The following is an 18,520-nucleotide window of genomic DNA, read 5'->3' as shown; positions in this document are numbered from 1 at the left end:
CGTTTAAATGCTCAAGACTTTAAAATGTCCTTTCCGAAATTGAAATAAAAATATGATCATAAATAACAAGCAGAAAGGGTTAAATTGAAATAAGAATTCGATCATAAAGAACAAGCAGAGGCTCTGTATTGCGGCGGTACGGGTAGCAAGGTGGTGTTAAAGCAAAAGCGTTGATTCGTATTATTGACTTTGAATTTTGATTCGATTATTATTTCCAACAGTGATCCAAAAATACTTGCGCATGCTTGAACTGTGCGGCGCTCATAGGCTCTACTATCGGCGAGAAAATTCGAGTCCTCTGGCTTTGACGTTGAATAAGTATGTGAAGAAAAAATGGTAGGTTAATGAAAGAGGTATCATTTTAAAGGTGCAAATGCTGTACGTTAATGAGCCGAAAAGTAATATTCCAAAAAATTATTTCTAGCTTACAGATTCTTAAATACGATGAAAAATGAGGAAATTTGATAGCTTTTAAAAACAATGAACTTTGAAGCAGTTTTTTATATAAAAAATAATAGGAAAAATCTGAAAAAATTCATGGTGGTACATTACACATTTTTGAACAGATTGCTGTCAAAAAATTTGTAAAATATAAATAATTGTTCGTTTTTTGTGAATAAATATGCCACCGCACTATCTTCAGTTCTAATGAAGGTAATGAAGTGATTTAAATTGGAGGTAGTTAGTTGAACTATCTGTAATAATTTACAATTTGAAGGAAGTATGTGCTTCTTGTTGTCTTCGTACAAATTGCGGTATTTGAAGTCAGTTTTTATATATGAAAGCAAGTGCGAGAGCCCAGCGTGGTACCGTTTTTTCAGGGGATCGGCCTCGGTTTTCCTTAACACAGGGAAAAGGTTTAAAGGCCAGGGTGAGGCTCGGAGGCACAAGTTGGGTAGGTCGGGCCGAGGACGTTCCCCTGAAAAAACGGCATCACGCTAAGCTCTCGCACTTTCTTTCCTAGATAAAAAAACTGACTTCAAATATCGCAATTTGCACGAAGACAACAAGAACCACATACTTCCTTAAAATTGTAAATTATTACAGATATTTCAACTAACTACCTCCAATTTAAATCACTTCATTATCTTCATTAGGACTGAAGATAGTGGGGTTGCATATTTATTCACAAAAAACGAACAATTATTTATATTTTGCTAATTTTTCGACGGCAACCTGTTCGGAAAAGTTTAATGTACCACCAAGAATTTTTTCAGATTTTTCCTATTATTTTTGCATTAAAAAACTATGCTTCAAAGTTCACTGTTTTTAAAAGCTATCAAATTTCCTTACTTTCCATCAGAATTTCAGATCTGTAAGCTACAAACAATTTTTTGCAATATTACTTTTCGGCTCATTAACGTATAACATTTGCACCTTTAAAATGATACCTTTTTCATTAACCTACCATTTTTTTCACATACTTATTAAACGTCAAAGCCAGAGGACTCGAATTTTCTCGCCGATAGTAGTTCGCGTACGGATTTAAAAATCAAGTGCAGGCGCACACCGTAGCCAATGAACGTCACTTAAATCCAAGCAAGCGCAGATCAAGGCAGCTCCGTTGGGATCATTAACTTCAAGAAAACACGTGTAACTTTCCATTACTGTCTAACTACTCTAATTCCACGGATGCCTCTTTCGCGCGTATGTAGTATCAAAGAACGAGTAATCGTGACAATTTTTCCATATTTTCCAACGCTGTCTAACACACTGACACCTCGTGTGTCACGCATATAGCAATGAAAATCGAGTATTGTGACAATCGAAATCGACAATATCGTTTAGAGATTTTATATTAAGGATTCAAAACTAATTTCTTAGCGATTTTTGCCATTAGGCCCTTCATCCCGGTTACTATTCTACTGAATTTACTATCATGCAAAATTTGTGCTTTAAGGTAAGCCAAAAAGAAAATTTGTTTGTATTGAACTACAAAAAATTAACTCCCCGTGGTGATTCATGAGCATCAAACATTTTGAATTTTGAAATTTTAGACATCATTACTATTGGGTTCAGTTTCACAGCTAAAAACTATATAATGTTGAACATTTACCTGAAGTACAACTTTCTCCAAATCCTGCATTGTATGTATGTCTGTCGTAGCCATTTCTTGTGAAATATTTGTATTTTCCATCTTCCATGTGAATTTGAGATCGCTCTCCATCGTATTTTATTTGCACAAAATATTCTAGCGATGGATCCTGAAACAAGTTTTCCACTTCTTCAATTTTTAAACGCTCCAAAAGCATAGGCTTAACGTAAAAAAATATCCTAATTCTTGGTTTTTCTAGACTGCCGCAAACATTCAACCTATTGCAAACCTCATGAAGATTTGACGTCACATCAAATAACTCTTCGGCGTTCGGATGCAAAGCTGTAACATATAAAATTTAAAAAAAGTGGGTTCTTATGTTCCCTCATGATACTTTACCTCATGTTTAAATTAGGTGTTTCATCTTATATTTTTTTCCTAACCTACAAGCCTCAGAACTTAACATAGGCAAAGGTACCCGTAGGGAGCCAGAAAAGTTTAAACTGTAATAGATGTTCATTTTAAAATTAACTTAAAATGTTTGACGGACATTAAGAAGAACCCTGTAAATAAAAATTTAATTAAGTATTCATTATAAATAATTAAAATATTTAGTATACAATTTTCCTTCGTATGGTTAGAAGTGAGAAGAAATTTTTTGATTTTGGATTTCAATTCGATTTCAAGTTTACAAACGATTTTCTCGTGCTGAATACGAATCTGGGGTCAATATACATCAAGTTCTTGAGCACACTAACCAGCCGTGCTAGATACTTCAACAATGCATTAAAATGATAAAAAAGAACATAATAACAAAGTTTTTGTGTGTGAAAAAATATTCTTATAAATCTAAACTCAAAATTTTTTATCATTGTAATAAAGTGCAAAATGTATATAATAATTTCCAAGTTCCTATGTGAAAAGCCAAGAGACTTATTTAAGAGGGCTCGGGACATGAGCTTTTGTAAGGTCATCGTTGTACTCTATTTTCTTCGAAAGTACAATGAAGAATATGACTTATATGGTATTTATGCATTCAGAAAAGAATGCTTTATGTCTATAGTGTTTTGAAATTGCAATAAACATTCCCTAAATTAACAATAAGCTTAGTCAAAATTACCCTACTTTTTAAGACTAATTTTTCGGCTCTTAATGATTATTTCACAAATTTACAATATTAATAACATCTTTTGACTTTTCATCTACAAGTGTATGTACCTATCTAAACAATTTTTCTTGAATAAATATAAAAAACAGAGTTTAACGAAGTGTCTGCTTGGAGTAAATATAAGGTCAGTAACTACCGATCCTAGCGGCCAAATATTACGGAGATCTTTAGGCACGCCCACGCTGTTGTACCACTGATATATATAGAAATATACACTGGATACGACATGGCTTGAGGCAAATTGAAAGAGGGTTTTGACATTTAGCGCCCTCCATGGTCGTCCAGAGAAGTGAAACGAGCGCGAAATTCGAAATGTGTACTTTATGAGAAACAAAAGAAGGAGCATATTTTATTATAACATTCATTAAAAGAATATTATTAAAATAAAAAATAAGTATATTCTTTTACCATCTGTACAGCATATCCGTATAGTATATTAAAATGAATGAAATTTATGAAAAAATGCCTGGATGAAAGGAATCAAATGAATGGAAAGAATTATGGTGGGACTATTATTTCGTTGAAAATGTAACAGTTAAAATAATTTTTTTTTTTGTGAAAATTCGTCTTAGACGGTAGATTATTAACCTTTTTGATAACAAATTCTTGTTTTTTATTTGAAATTCATTTCCTCGGTTAATAATTTAAATATGAAGTTTTTGGTTGAAAATTAATTTCCTTAATGAAAATTGAATAACTTTAAATTAATATTTATATGTTCTACATAAAATTTCATTTTTTTCGATGGGCATTGATTGTGGGTTAGATTTATAGTAGATAGAGAATTTCTTTAGAAATTCAAATATTTGGTTGGCGTTTTATGTATTTTGTGAAAAATCTTTGTTTCTTGGTGCAAAACATTAATCTCTTGGGCAGAAAATAAGTTTTTATATAAAAATTCATTTTCTTGACCGAAAATTCATTTTTAGAACTGAAAATGTAACTATTCCAATTTTTATTGAAAATATTTATTTTTTACAGTAATTTTTTAGTTAAATTAAAAAAATTTTCACGTAATTTGCCATGACAAAATATTTCGATAATAACTTCTTCTTGTTTAAAATTTTATTTTACTCCTATATTCACTATTCTAAGGTTTTGAGAAGTATTCACTGATTTTAAATGTTTACGATATAGAGGTGATTTGCAGAATATGTGGGTGAAATATAATAAGAATCAATTCACATTAATATTTTTGTACATTTATTACTCTTCTGACATACAATGTATAAAATAAAATAAACATGCATTATACATACATTATAAAATGAAGTAAAATTCATACGAACATTGAAGTAATTTTATTAGTTCTGTCACAATTTGCAGAAAGAATAAGGATATATTGAACATGTGGCCTAACACAAAAATTTATATACAATTTCTGAGCATTATATTTCAAGTCCATCATTATAACGGATTGGATTAAAAGGCAATTTAGTCGTTCAAAAGTACACAACTTTATTACGAACTTTTCCTTTTTGTTCATAACTTTCAGACTTTTATAGAAAACTGACTAATGGTTTACAATTTTTAGTTCCCTGTTGAAATTTCAACTGAAATTTGTTTTGTTATTGAAATTTAAATACTGTCTATTCTAATTTTTATTTTCCCTTTGAAAATTCATCTCTTTTTAATAAATTTTTCATGTTTGTTGGATTTAAATGCAATTTACTGGCTCAAAAGTGTACGATTTTATTAAAAACTTATCTTTTTTGTTTGAAACTTGCAGGCTGAATGAAATTTATACTAAAAGTAGATGAATTTTGAAAGGGAGAATAAAAATTAGAATAAAAAGTATTTAAATTTCAATAACAAAAACAAAATTCAGTTGAAATTTCAGCAGGGAAATAAACATTTTAAACCATTAGTCAATTTTCTATAAAAGCCTGCAAGTTTTAAACGAAAAGGATAAGTTCTTAATAAAATTGCTCACTTTTAAACCAGTGAATTACATTTTTAACCAATTCGTTACAATGATGGACTTAAAATATAATTCTCAGGAATTGTATATACATTTTTGTATTACGCCAAAGGTTCAATATATCCGTATGCTTTTTGCAAATTGTAACCGAACTAATAAAATTACTTCAATATGCGTATGAATTTTATTTCATTTTATTATGCATGTATAATGCATGTTTATTTTATTTCATACATTTTATGTCAGAAGAGTAATAAATGTACTAAAATATTAACGTGAATTGATTCTTATTATATTTCACCCACCTCTTCTGCAAATCACCTCTATATCGTAACAATTTTAACTCAACGAATACTTCTCAAAACCTTAGAATAGTGAAAATAGAAATAAAATAAATTTTTAACCAAGAAGAAGTTATTATCGAAATATTTACATTTAAATTTAAATAGTTACATTTTCAGTTCTAAAAATGAATTTTCGGTTAAGAAAATGAATTTTCGTACAAAAACTTATTTTCCGGCGCAGAGATTAATTTTTCGCACCTAGAAAGAAAGATTTTTCCCAAAATACATGAAATTTAAACCAAATATTTGAATTTCTAAAGAAATTCCCCATCTACTATAATCCTAACCTACAATAAATGTCCAACGAAAAAAAATAAAACTTTATGTAGAACATATAAATATCGATTTAAAGTTGTTCAATTTTCATTAAGGATATTAATTTTCAACCAAAGAGATTAATTTTCCACCAAAAAGAAACCAGATGTTTCGCAAAGTAGATGAAATTTCAATAAAAATTTTGAATTTTTTAAAGGAATTTTCAATCTCATATGTAAATTATTAACCGAAGAAATAATTTTTAAATAAAAAAGAATAATTAGTCATCAAGAAGGTTAACATTCTACCGCCTGAGACGGATTTTCAACCATAAAGAATTATTTTTTTGAAATTCTAGAACTTTCAACGAAATAATAGTGCCGCCATAATTATTTTCATTCATTTGATTCCTTTCATTGAGGAATTTTTTTCATAAATTTCATTCATTCTTGTATAATATACGTATATACTGTACGTATGGTAAAATAATATACTTATTTTTTATTTTATTTATATTCTTCTAATGAATATTCTAATAAAATATGCTCCTTCTTTTGTTTCTCATAAACTACACATTTCGAATTTCGCGCTCGTTTCACTAACTTCTCTGGATGACCATGGAGGGCGTTAAATGTCAAAACCCTCTTTCAAATTGCCTCAAACTCCCTTTGGCTGATACACGGCTATCTCGTATCCAGTGTATATATATCAGTGTGTTGTACTAACTGCACTGCATGCCCCTTGCCTCACCCCGGACAGCAGCAGGGTCCTAAACCCCGAAGGTGACAATGACTACGCTAACTGTGTTTAACATCTGGCACCAATCCCAAGAAAACCTTCTTAGGTTCATTTTTGAATTTTCTCTTGATTTTCCATTGAAATGAACGAAATTTTAAGTGCACAAAAAATTTGCTGAAAATACTTTTCTGACGTTCAACGGACTTGCACGTTTCTTAAAATTCTGAATCGAATGATATATACTTTTAGGAGTCACTTTTTTCATAACAATTAAATACATTCATTCTTCAGAAGTATGTTGTCAGGTTATTGTTAATATAATACCATATTTTTTATGAAAAAAGTGACTCCTAAAAGTATATATCAATCGATTCAGAATTTCACGAAACGTGCAAATACGTTGAACGTCAGAGAAGTATTTTTAGCACATTTTCGAAACTTCCGTCAAGATTGGTAGTTACTTGCTTTAATTTACTCCATGCAGATACTTCCTTGACCTCTGTTTTTTCATATTTATTTCAGAAAAGTTGTTTACATAGGTACATACACTTGTAGATGAAAATTCAATAGATGTTTATGACTGTATAAATTTGTGAAATAATCATTACGAGCCGTGAATTAATTCCTCAAATTTCTCAAAATACTACAAAAAAGTGTTTTCTATTGCAATCTTACTCTCTAATTGTGAAATAATAATGACAGGTCCGGACATTAGTCGTGTAAAAAGCAGGGTTACTTAGACTAAACATGTTTTTATTATTATCAATTATCATTGCAATGTTACGCATATCCCTTCTACACTATTTCTTGACACGAATTGAGGCATACACATAAGTTATAATTATTACGAGTTTTTTTTACATAAAATAGTCGCAAAAAGTCGAAATAAAGTTTGAAATGTTGTAAATGCTCTATTTGAAATTTCATCTAATCTTCATAAAAAAATGTATACGGTACATGTACACCAAAAAAATGTATGTGCTCTTTATAACTCTTTATAACTAGAAAATCCTTCCTTGACCCCTTTCTGTAATACCTACTTTAGGATAGCCACTGAGCTTAGAAACAGGCAAATGACCGGTAATTTTTTAAGACTCGGAAAAATGTGACTATTTTTTTAACGTGAATTTTAAAAACATTTGAAAGAAGAATCTGTCCCAATTGGATGTTACAACTTACTTTCAAACTTGAAATGATAATAATTTACCCGAGGGCTCGCCACTTCAAGCAGGTGCTGACTGCCACGACAAGTGTATGACTGCCACCAAGTTTTTCTGTCCTTTTTGTCTTCGTTTTCCAGGAATCCATCGAAGGGTTACGGTCACGGTAAATTACGTCTCGCCGTCATTCACGCCGGGAGGTCTGAACTTTTGTACTTGAATTCACAATGCAATTCATTTCCAATTTCATTTTTAATGTACAAAGTGAATCAAATTTGTCTGCAAACTAAACCTCGAATTAAAACTTTCAAAACGTGGAAAGATTTGGAGAGTTTTTTATTAAAATTCATAAAGAATAAAGAAAAACGACAGCCGCCAAAATCCGTTCTTCTTTATTTTTAAATCTACTCTATAATGACCGTGAAGGGCTAGAAACTAGTCGAACGACCAGATTTATTAGGGCCAGTTTGACCTAGTCTCTTGGCTGCCACTGGCAGCCAATGCAGTCAGTAGCTGCCTTCTGGTGAGCCCTGATTTACCTTATTGCCTATTTCCCTATAGCTTCGAAAATTATGAGGAATTTTTTTTATGTAAATTTTTTGCTATTGAATAATAGTAAAAAATTACAAATTAAAAAACAATTCTTCGCTCAATTTAGAATTTTTTAAAATGGCTAAAAAAACATGTTTTTTAGATTGAGTTCTATGCATACATTTTGAAAAAAGTTGAATACGTCGAACCTGAAATTCCTTCAGCTTGAACCAAAGAAAAAAGCTGTTTTTTTCCTCTAAACAAATTTTTTCATGATGTTTCAAGCGTTCAAATATTGTCAATTTTAATTGTTTTTTTAACGTTTTTGATTTGCTAAAACTAAGGTTTTAGGCGGAAAAAATGATGATGTTATTACAGCAGGAAGATATTTTTATAGGAATTCGCTGATGGGCTAATTGTTTGTACATAAGCCCCCTCCTTTTTGGGATGGGGGTTAATGCGTGAGGGGATACTTGTTGATATAATTTTTAATGGATATAATTTTCAATATAAAATAAATGAAATATATTGTACATAATTCTTTAAATAAAGCAATTATAATTGAGGAGTTCTGGACAAGAAGGCGACGGGCTCTCGAGAACGAGTAAAAGTATTGTCCACGCTGTGACATCAGGTATCAAGAGCGAAATTCGAAATTTGAAAAAACTAAATATATAGTAAGATAGCTCTTGAAAAATGAACTTGAGACTCCATTCACAGTTTTTCTCTCGGGTTGCAAGTTATCCAGTAAATAAATAAAAACTGACTTTTTTATTGAAAAAAACATGTTTTTTCACATTCAAGTCATCGTAATTAATTCGTTCATGAACGAATTAACAAATTTCTTTTTGAGTTCTATTCGTGACACTCTAGCGTATTTTGAGAAATTTGAGTCAAAATTTTGATTGGTTATAAAGTCTATTTTGAAATTATTCCAATGAAATGTTTCGATTAGATGAAAATTCAAATAAAGCTTTTTCAACATTTCAAACTTTATTTCGACTTATTGCGACTTTTTTTTTGTAAAAACATTGTTAATAATGATGAACTGTTTTGTATGCCTGGATGCGTAAAAAATAAGGTAGAAGAGATATGTGTAAACTTGCAATGATAATTTACAATATTAAAAACATGCTTGATCTAAGTAATCTTGCTTCTTATAAGACTAATTTCTGGCTCTGTAAGTATAATTTCAAAGCTAAAGAGTAAGATTGCAACAAAAAACACGTTTCTCTAGTATTTTGAAAAATTTGAGTTAAAGTTTTCATTGGTTATAAAGTGTATTTCGAAATTATCCCAATGAAATGCTCGACAAACTACCACCTGCTGCAAGGGTACCGGTTTCCAGACAGTGCCTAAACCTGGCTGACGGTCCCCTGATTATTACTTTCTAGCAGGCAACTTTTTTCACACTTTTTTTTTACTATGTATCTTTTTTCCTGAAAATATTCGAACTATGATTAGCTGTCGAAATTTTTTTTCACTCAGAAGCTCCACCCTTTGGGGCGTGCTTATCATATTTCTGTCTCTCTGGCGCACTCAACTCAGAATTCCCACGGGTGCCCCCAGCCCTCTTAAGGGGGAATTTAATTTACCTATGCGATAAATTAATTTTAGCTTCTACTTCTAAAGTGAGATCGGATGAGGAAACAATAAGAAATTCTATGTAGGTTCTTATTTAAATTAAAAATACACTTTTAAAGGTAATTCTAAAATGCCTGGAATTAAAGAAGTATCGAAAATAGTTTAGGTGCAAATTTGTATTTTTTAATAATTCACTCAGACCTTGCTCAATTTAGAGTGCCAATACAATAATTAAAAATATTTAAATTTTCAAGGCTTCAATGTTGCATATTGTGTTCTCTCACTCTTTCTTTTGAACACCACAATTTTTGTTCTGTTTACGACCATTTTAAAGCATATACGCTTCATACTTGCATTCAATTTGTTCAGCATGCTTCGCATTTTGCCACATTAAATAGCATTAATTCAAATTTTCTTAATAGCATTACCATTACGTCAGTTTAACCCTATTTTTGTCAGTGACATGGGCAAAAAAAGTCAGGCCATTTTTGCATCATGGCATATACCATATGTCCGATTTAATTGTGTTTGAGTATGCTAGGGTTTTTGGGGCCGCTGGATTTAAATTTGACGTTGGTCTTTACAAATTCAAAATGTCGGATCCAATATAGCGAAAATAAATTATTCGTACGGAATCAAAGATCCAAAGAACATCCGTATACCAAGTTTATTCAGACAAATGTGACGATAAATCTAATTCGGACCACTTTTCGTGATTCTTAGTCCACTGATAAACGTCAGGCTCGCTTCACATACACTCGAAAATCCGTGTATTATTCTAATTATGTAAAGTTCCAAAAATGAACAACTACTTTTTAAGTATTGGTCAGAATTATTAGTTTAAAATTGTATAGCGTTCTTTCAGCAAATAATTTTTATTATAATCCTTAACCTAAAACTAGGCACTTCAATACACTTCCAAAAACATTTTAACTGTTCTTTCAAGCATGACTTGAAATCTTTTTAACGATTATACATTATCAGTAGGTAAATCTGGTAAAGGAATCGAGCCGATTCCGAAATGTCATCTAACTTCAATTTTAATCAAATAGTGTGGACGATATCAGAATAAATAGAAGTTTTCCTTATGTAACTATAAACTTTATGATTTCTAGACGTAAAAGTAGAATATTAATTTAGATCCTAAAGTTCTCTTTTTTACTTATTTTTAAGGAAATGTTTGTTTAATTCTTGACTTCGCCATGTTGGACCAAATGTTCGTAACGAGCAGCCTAAAAAGAAGCCTAAGTGCTTAACCTGTAGAAGTTTTTTAGTTAGTAATATAATATGCAGAAAAGAGTCAAAACTAACCTTCAAAGATTTTTTTTTTTCCGATGCCAAGTTGTAAATCTTTAAGTATAATTTTAGTTAGCCACTTAAATTCCAAAGGACTGAGCTTCTTTGCTATTGTCAGAAACATTGCATCTTTGTTTTGAGTTGAAATGTTCTTGTTTGCAATGCTATCAAGAAAATCATTAATTCCTTCAGCTGATAATGAACTGTTGTTTTTTTTAAGCTGATTTTGTACGGCGATGTATACACGATCAGAAAAGTCTTCTCGATCATATTCAGTTCTGTAAAGAATAAAAATTTATGGTACAAAGACAAATTTTGAGAATATTTTTGTTTCTATTTTCTGACCTGTATTTTTGTTGGTTTCGACGATATAAAGTCTTCTTCTCCAGACAAAATATTCGGCTGTATAAACACGTTAGCAATTTCTCTTTTAAATGATGTGGTCCGCGATCTCTTTCAAACTCAGGTAATAAGAGTCGCAAGATTGGGTACAAAGAAATATCCTGCAAATTTGATTAGTTTATAAATTATAAAAATTGGATGATATATCTCGCTCCTTCGTTTTCTGCTAGCTTAGTACTAGGATCTAACAGGTCCCTGGAAAATCATTTTTCATTAAAAAACCTAATATTTGTAAGCGATCAGTTTGCGAACATGGAATCTGGTGTTTTCAAACACCACTGAAGAAATTTTGGGTGAGCTGCTCGCCCACGTGATAGCGTGGCAACAATAACGCTCCGTTTATGAAAGTTATATAAAATCTTTGGAATATTTGTGACATCTTTTGAAGTCTTTTGAAAAATATGTAATCGTTTCATATCTTAAAAATGACTTTAAAATCTTCGTAATCTGGTATTGTACCCTTTATAAAATCTCTTAAAAGTTGGGACATAAAAGGCAGAGGTTCAGCTCAAACTGCTTTCCAACCTATCCTTCTACAAAATATATTTAAATTAACCTTTTAATCATAACTAAAATTAGCTGAATCAATTCCAAAAAAGCAGAGAGTTAAACAAATTTATAAAATAACTATTAAATAATTATAAATTTATTAATTATTTAGAAATTAGAAATTCTTGGAAATTTTTCTGATATATTTTGTATTCCTTTGAAATCACTGGAATATTTAAAGTCTTTGTGAAATCTTCTACAAAATTTTGAAATCGTTTGAAATCTTGTACATGTTTTGAAATCGGGTATACTTGTTTTTAGGTATTATATTTATATTAATTTTTAAGTTCTTGTTCTTTTTTTACCCTTTTTAAGTATTTTACATTAATAAAATCTTTATGCTTTCTTCGGAATATTTGGAAAATTTTTTGTATTCGTTGGAAATTACTGGAATATTTGAAATATTTGTGGAATATTTTATGATCCTGTACCACATTTTGAAATTGTTTAAAATCTTTGAATCTGTTTTACAAGAATTGTGTTTAAATCTTCGAAGTTCTTGGAATCTTTTTAATTCCTTATGAATTCTTTGAAATATTTATGAAATATTTCTGACTATTTTAACTACTATTTATTTCTGGTGTACTTAATTGTTTACATAATCATAAACCGTAACTGCAACCTGCAGCTTAATTTGTCTGTGAAAATCGATTTCTGGACACGTGAGTCAATTTCTTTCTTTTTTGTGGGATTACAGGGTTCCCAACAAGCGGTAAAGAATCTACTCGCCCCTTTAGCACTATACCTAACTCAAAGGTGGTGTGATCGCTGCATCAACGCCGCGGTAGCACTGCGTTCCCACTAAGAAGATAGCTGCTTACACAACATTATGTCAGTGTGTTAAGAGACAGAGCACGCTTGATAAGGAGTATTTTTTGAACGCACTACCATGGGTAGTGCGGATTTCTGAGCCGACAGCATTATGTTCCAAGAAACCCCAAAATGCACTTTCACCGTATGTCGGACGGCTGTAAAATAAACATTTCTCCATAACCAAGGGTAGTTCGGCAAAATGGCTTTAAAAAACACAAAACACTTTATGATTTTTTTTAAACGGGAAAATTTAAAACATTTTTTTCAATTAAGTTTTTAATATCTATAGAAAATTGGAAATTAAACTCTCAACAGCAACAAAGATATGTGACGGTACACTACCGATAACAGTTTGATTTAAAACTTCAATTATTTTATGATAGATGGATTTCCTCTTTCCGTTTGAGGTTTTCCGGAGCGTACGTGACTCTTATCCATGTGCTTAATCCTCTGAACAGGTGCTCTGGTGTTTGAAATCGTGACCTGACCTCCATTCCCAGGTAAACTTTTGTATTTTAATCCATTTAACTAGTTTAATTTATTTTAAAATTTAATAAAGCCATGGGTCAAATCTCCTTCAGGCAAAAAGTCCAAAGTCCGAGGAGAAAAAGTCAATTTTTCAATTTAGGCAATTGAGTATTTTATTTCAAAATAGACACATGAAAGTAGTTGTGAACGAAGTTTTATCTTAAATTACAACAAACTGACCGAAGAATTAGCACGTAATTTTGAAAGTGACTGCAATTTTTTTACAGTTGAATTTGTTAAATCGGGGGCGTGATGAGCGTACTGAGTTTTTTTTTTGGGGGGGGGGGGGGGGGGGGGGGGTGAGTATTGTCATAAATGCCGATTCAATAAGGCCAAATTTGCCGTCTGTAAAGATTTATTGTATATACACAATATAGAAGTGTATTCATGTATCAATCGTTTAGAGTTGCAGTTATTTTTCAATAAAATGAACTTGTAAGTGAAAATTACGAAGCGATTTTGATTTGCTGACTAAAGTCAGATTCAAAAGTACTGACACCTGTCTTTGAAACTTTGTTACTCGGCTTCACACGTTTAAAAATTGTTATCAGAAATTTAAAAAAACTCAGGAGTATTCTGTAATAAGTATTTAACCAATGGCAATTTGTTAGGTCAGGTTTTTTTTAGGTTAGGATAGGTTTGACCTCTTTGCAGGTTAAGCCCAAGCTGATTCAAACGATACCGCAAACACAACGGGACAACACAATCAGTTTAATTGTGTTTCGTGAGGTTAGGTTAGATTTATTTCTAGGTTAGGCCCGAGTTGACCTATTCGATGTAGCACACATTTGCTACTGGGAAAATATGCTTCCAGAGCTTTACGTGTAGTTCAATAAATTTCTGTTAATTCAGGTTAGGTGAGGTCAGGTTTTGTTGGGTAAAGTTATGTTAAATAAGTTGATATCAGGCAAGGGTTGATCCTTCACAGTTGTCGACATGTTTTTGAAGTGAAAATTTGCATAACTGGCATTATTTTGAAACTTATTTCCCTCAGTGCATGATTTTTCGCCATTTTTTGAGGTTATGGCTCAACCATGACGTTATGGGGCCATTCACAAAATACGCGATACATTTTTCAGGAACTTCTGTGACTCCCGCCTCCCCTTCGTGATACTTTTTCCATTGATCTTAACATGGAGAATGATACTTCGGCAGACCGCCACCCACCCTTAAAGGTATGACGGATTTTGCGAATAATCCCTATGAAAAATCATTCAATATGGCTAGGAGTAGAACTTCTTACTTCACATATTCGGCCATTTTTTAAACAATTTTTATTTGTTTAAACAATTTTCTCTGTTTGACGTATATAAAAAAATATATTTAAAAAAAATAATTTTCAATTGTTTCAACAATCATTATTTTGCTGAACAATTTTGTTCCCCCTGCAAATCGTGAAAAGTTTTTATCTTTCGGGATGCCTTATATAAATTTGAGGAATACTGAGATTAGGACTTGTTGCTTAACATATTTGGTCCTTTTTAACCATTTTTATTTCTTTAAACAATTTTTTCTTCCCAAAATCATGAAAACATATTATTCTATTTTTAAAAAACTTTCAACTGTTTAAGCAATCGTTACTTCTTTTGAACAATTTTGTTACCCCTGCAATTCTTTGAAAGTTTTTATTTCCTTAAAGTTTTTGGCTATTTGTTAAACAATTTTTTTTTCAAACCATTTTTCTTCCCAAAATCATGAAAGCATGCTATTCTATTTTAAAATAATTTTCGATTGTTTAAACAATCATTATTTATAATTTATAATTTGATGAATACTTAGAGTAGAACTTTTTAAATAATAATATATACTCTTCTTTTTGAATAATAATATTTAACTAATCTTACACTGTAAAAAAGTTAATGTAATATTACATCCTGCGACGATGAACATTATTGGATCGGCGTGGCACATAGTAAATAAGCAGAATTCTCTAAAAATAAATATTTTCCTTCTCAACCTGCGTCCGCCATTAAAGAAAAACATGAAGGACGTAAATTTCCCGTCGTTGACAGTGAAGTTACGTACGGGTCGTAAGTCATCGGATGTAGTAATTTCACAGTCGACTTTAAATATAACAACCTTACTTTTATTGCCACATTATCACCTGAAGTGAAATCACATTAGATTGCGAATAAGTACTGCAGTATCGCAAATTGATAAGGTTGTATATTGTAATTTGAAAATAAACTGCACGTATAATTACTAGCAGATTTTAAATGTCATCAAAGATTTTTTACAGTGTACTTCTATAATAATAAACATTTATGATTTATAGAATAGAAAATTGTTTAAACAATGACTTTAACGTTCCATACTTATTTATATAGTAACTTTTATTCCCTTTATGCAAATATTAGGTATCCCGAATAATTTTAAGATTATTTTTATAAGACTATAATTCAGATGAAATGTATATTTTTATGTTTGGGTTTCACAAAGGCGGAGCCTCGATGTTCCTTCGCTTGAATTATTTTAGAATTTCTCCTGAAATGTTTAGTTGGTTTTCGAAAGAAAAAGTTCTCATCAATGCCCCTCTGACAAACTCTAGGAGAAACAAATTCCTCCCGAGGAACGATAGATGAACAAAGATTTAAATTATTTCCTGAATAAGGAAAGAATGCTGACAGGCCACGGGGTTATCGAAACAACCCTAAAGAAAGCTTTACATTAATTCAATATTGGGTGGAAAAAATCCTGGTTTGAAAAACGTTACCATTTTCAAATACGAAAAGGTTCAAGTTAAGTGCAATTAAAAAAAGGAGCAAGAAGTACCACACGTCACCTAGTTACTTGAGCCACACCAAAAGTTGTCACTTATTTATTTAGCCTCTACTCTAACGCGGCAATGTTTACAGAATTTGATGGAGTCTTTTTCTGTGGTGAATAAATTTGTGGATTATGACGAAGTCTCTTTTTGATGAGGATGGAACATTAAAAAGAGAGTTAAGGTTCTGGATTATTTTATGTGCAGAATCATCAGAGAATTGGGTAGTAGCATCTTTTTGGTAAAAGGTGTTCGGGGTTGAGGTTACGATATACCTTTTTTATGGGGATGGTTACGGTAAAGATTGCTAAAATTGTCCTAGCCTTTCGGAAGGGTTTATTTATTGGGGTGTCCCTTGGTGAGTCCAGGCGCGCTTCGCCCCATGATAGCTGTATTTCCTGATCTACCACGTTCATCTTGCCTTTTTCATACATCTCAATTGCGACGTTTTCACAATAACAAAATCGAGGATATTCATCCGCTTGCATGCATACATCCTTTCTAAGCGCATCACCTCCGGTTTGAGTGCCTGGCACGTTATTATTACGAACTTCTTAGCAGTAGGTCGATTGGAAGTAGCCATAGTGTGTTGTGTAGCTAAACTTAAAGACGAGGTAAAAAAAAATTAAGTGAAGAAAGGAGCGATAAATGCAATAAATGCGATAAATGCAATAAATAAGTGCAATTCGGTGTGAGGAAGATAATCTCATTATTATGCATGCGATGGAAACTATGCGTATAAATTTCTTAAACAAAAGGAGGGTTCTGTCCTTCAAATACTTGAGTAAATCAACTCCGGTGTCTAACAGCTTCTTATCTTATATACACGTGTATCTGGACTTATATCTATTAATATAACTGTATATATAAAATATTCTTTTATTTCCTTTTTTTCTTGTTCTTTTATATATGTATCGTGTATACGTTCTCCTTTTTGCTTTTTTTATGGGGTTGGCACTGCAGAGTTTTACTAACAAATTAAAAGGAAAAGATTTTTTTGTACTTCTATAATATAACCTCTTTTTAGAATATATACATGTGTGTGTGTTTATATATGCCTATGTTTTTCCTATTTCCGGTTAGGTACGAGAATGAATATACGGAGCTATTAGGCTTAAATCCAACACGTTTTAGAACTCAGTGATCAAAATTTGAATCTTCGGTTCAGACCTTGGTTAAAGCGCTAGCTTCTTCCTCCTTCACATATGTAGAGTTGTAAGTCTTGAGCATGATAATGTGTCTTATCCTCAAGGTGTACAGGTTCCTGTAGAATAAATGTTCCTGAATAAACGACCGATTTAATTTTAAAAGGGCCTTCATAAATTTGCATGAACTTGGCGATTTTTTTATTGTCCTTGTCGGATTGATTAAGCAGTTTCATGCGCACAAGGTCATATTCTTTTAATTTAATGAGTTTATCATAATGAGTCGTGGGGATTGTCTGGATCTCAATGATTTCCTTTAGGATGGCGTATGGATGAGAAAATTACTTGGATATCCTCCTGCTTGAAGGCATTAACCCTTAAACGGCCAAAACGCCACTACCGGTACACTGCTTTTCAAGGGCCAAGATCTAAAACTATTCGACACTAGAAAAAATTGAGACACATATATTTTTATTGCTTAAGATCTCCTCTTTCCGACGGTGCCAATGAAATTCCTCAAAAAATTTCTTTATTATCCCAAAATGCAGTTTCAACAAAAAAAAACGTGATTTTTCATGCCCATTTTTTTTTTGTGAACCATTTTCCAAAGCTTTTCGATTCTGTAATTAACCTGGAATCTCACTAACCGGTGGAATAAATGTCTAAACTTTAAGAATCCATGGTTCAAAGATCGGTTTTTCGTTTCAGTATTTTCAAAATGGCGTCTTAATGGCAAAATTTTTGTGAAAACATTCATGAATTTTTTTACAATAAACGATGCGCTTTTCGGAAAAATTAACAAGAATAAAAAGTTCTTGTAATCAGCCAAGGAATATGCCTGAATTTTTTCGAAGCGTTTTGAGCAAAATTTTGGATTTTGCATATGAACAATTTTTTGAAAATTCCAAATTTTGCTCAAAACGCTCCGGAAAAATCCAGGCGTATTCCTCGGCTGAATACAAGAACTTTTTATTCTTGACAAATTTTCCGAAAAGCGCATAGTTTTTCAAGAAAAAATTTTCATAGTTCTAAGCATCGTGTAAGAGTAAAATGATTCACGAATATCTATCGTCCGTCTGCCGCAAACAAAATTTACGTTGCCCAACTATCATCAACGTGGAGGTCGACGAATATCGATAGTATCTTTTTTTTAAAGGAATTTTATATATTTTTTTTACATTTTTTATTTTTTTTTATGGAGAATTTTTTTCATTTCAGATTTCAATCCGTTGAAATCATTTTGATCCTGCTTTTTCAGAATGTAATTTTGAGAAACAATGTAAGCAG

At 31.5% G+C, this 18,520-nt stretch overlaps 1 protein-coding gene across 1 annotated transcript in view; it reads right to left on the bottom strand.

Moving 5' to 3' along the window:
- Window positions 1–18,520, bottom strand: part of LOC117179645 (DNA ligase 4) — a gene marked incomplete at its 3' end in the record, with an annotated part of 228,259 nt that overhangs the window by 132,560 nt on the left and 77,179 nt on the right. The window contains exons 2-4 of the mRNA XM_033371650.1: window positions 11,378–11,535; window positions 11,048–11,310; window positions 2,057–2,377 (exon numbers count right to left, since the gene is read on the bottom strand). Coding sequence (XP_033227541.1) covers window positions 2,057–2,377; window positions 11,048–11,310; window positions 11,378–11,535 — 742 coding nt within the window. The remainder of the gene's footprint in view (window positions 1–2,056; window positions 2,378–11,047; window positions 11,311–11,377; window positions 11,536–18,520) is intronic.

This window comes from Belonocnema kinseyi, chromosome 9, assembly GCF_010883055.1.
Source record: "Belonocnema kinseyi isolate 2016_QV_RU_SX_M_011 chromosome 9, B_treatae_v1, whole genome shotgun sequence".
NCBI classification, from domain to species: Eukaryota; Metazoa; Arthropoda; class Insecta; order Hymenoptera; family Cynipidae; genus Belonocnema; species Belonocnema kinseyi.
This window is presented reverse-complemented; position numbering and strand designations above follow the sequence as displayed.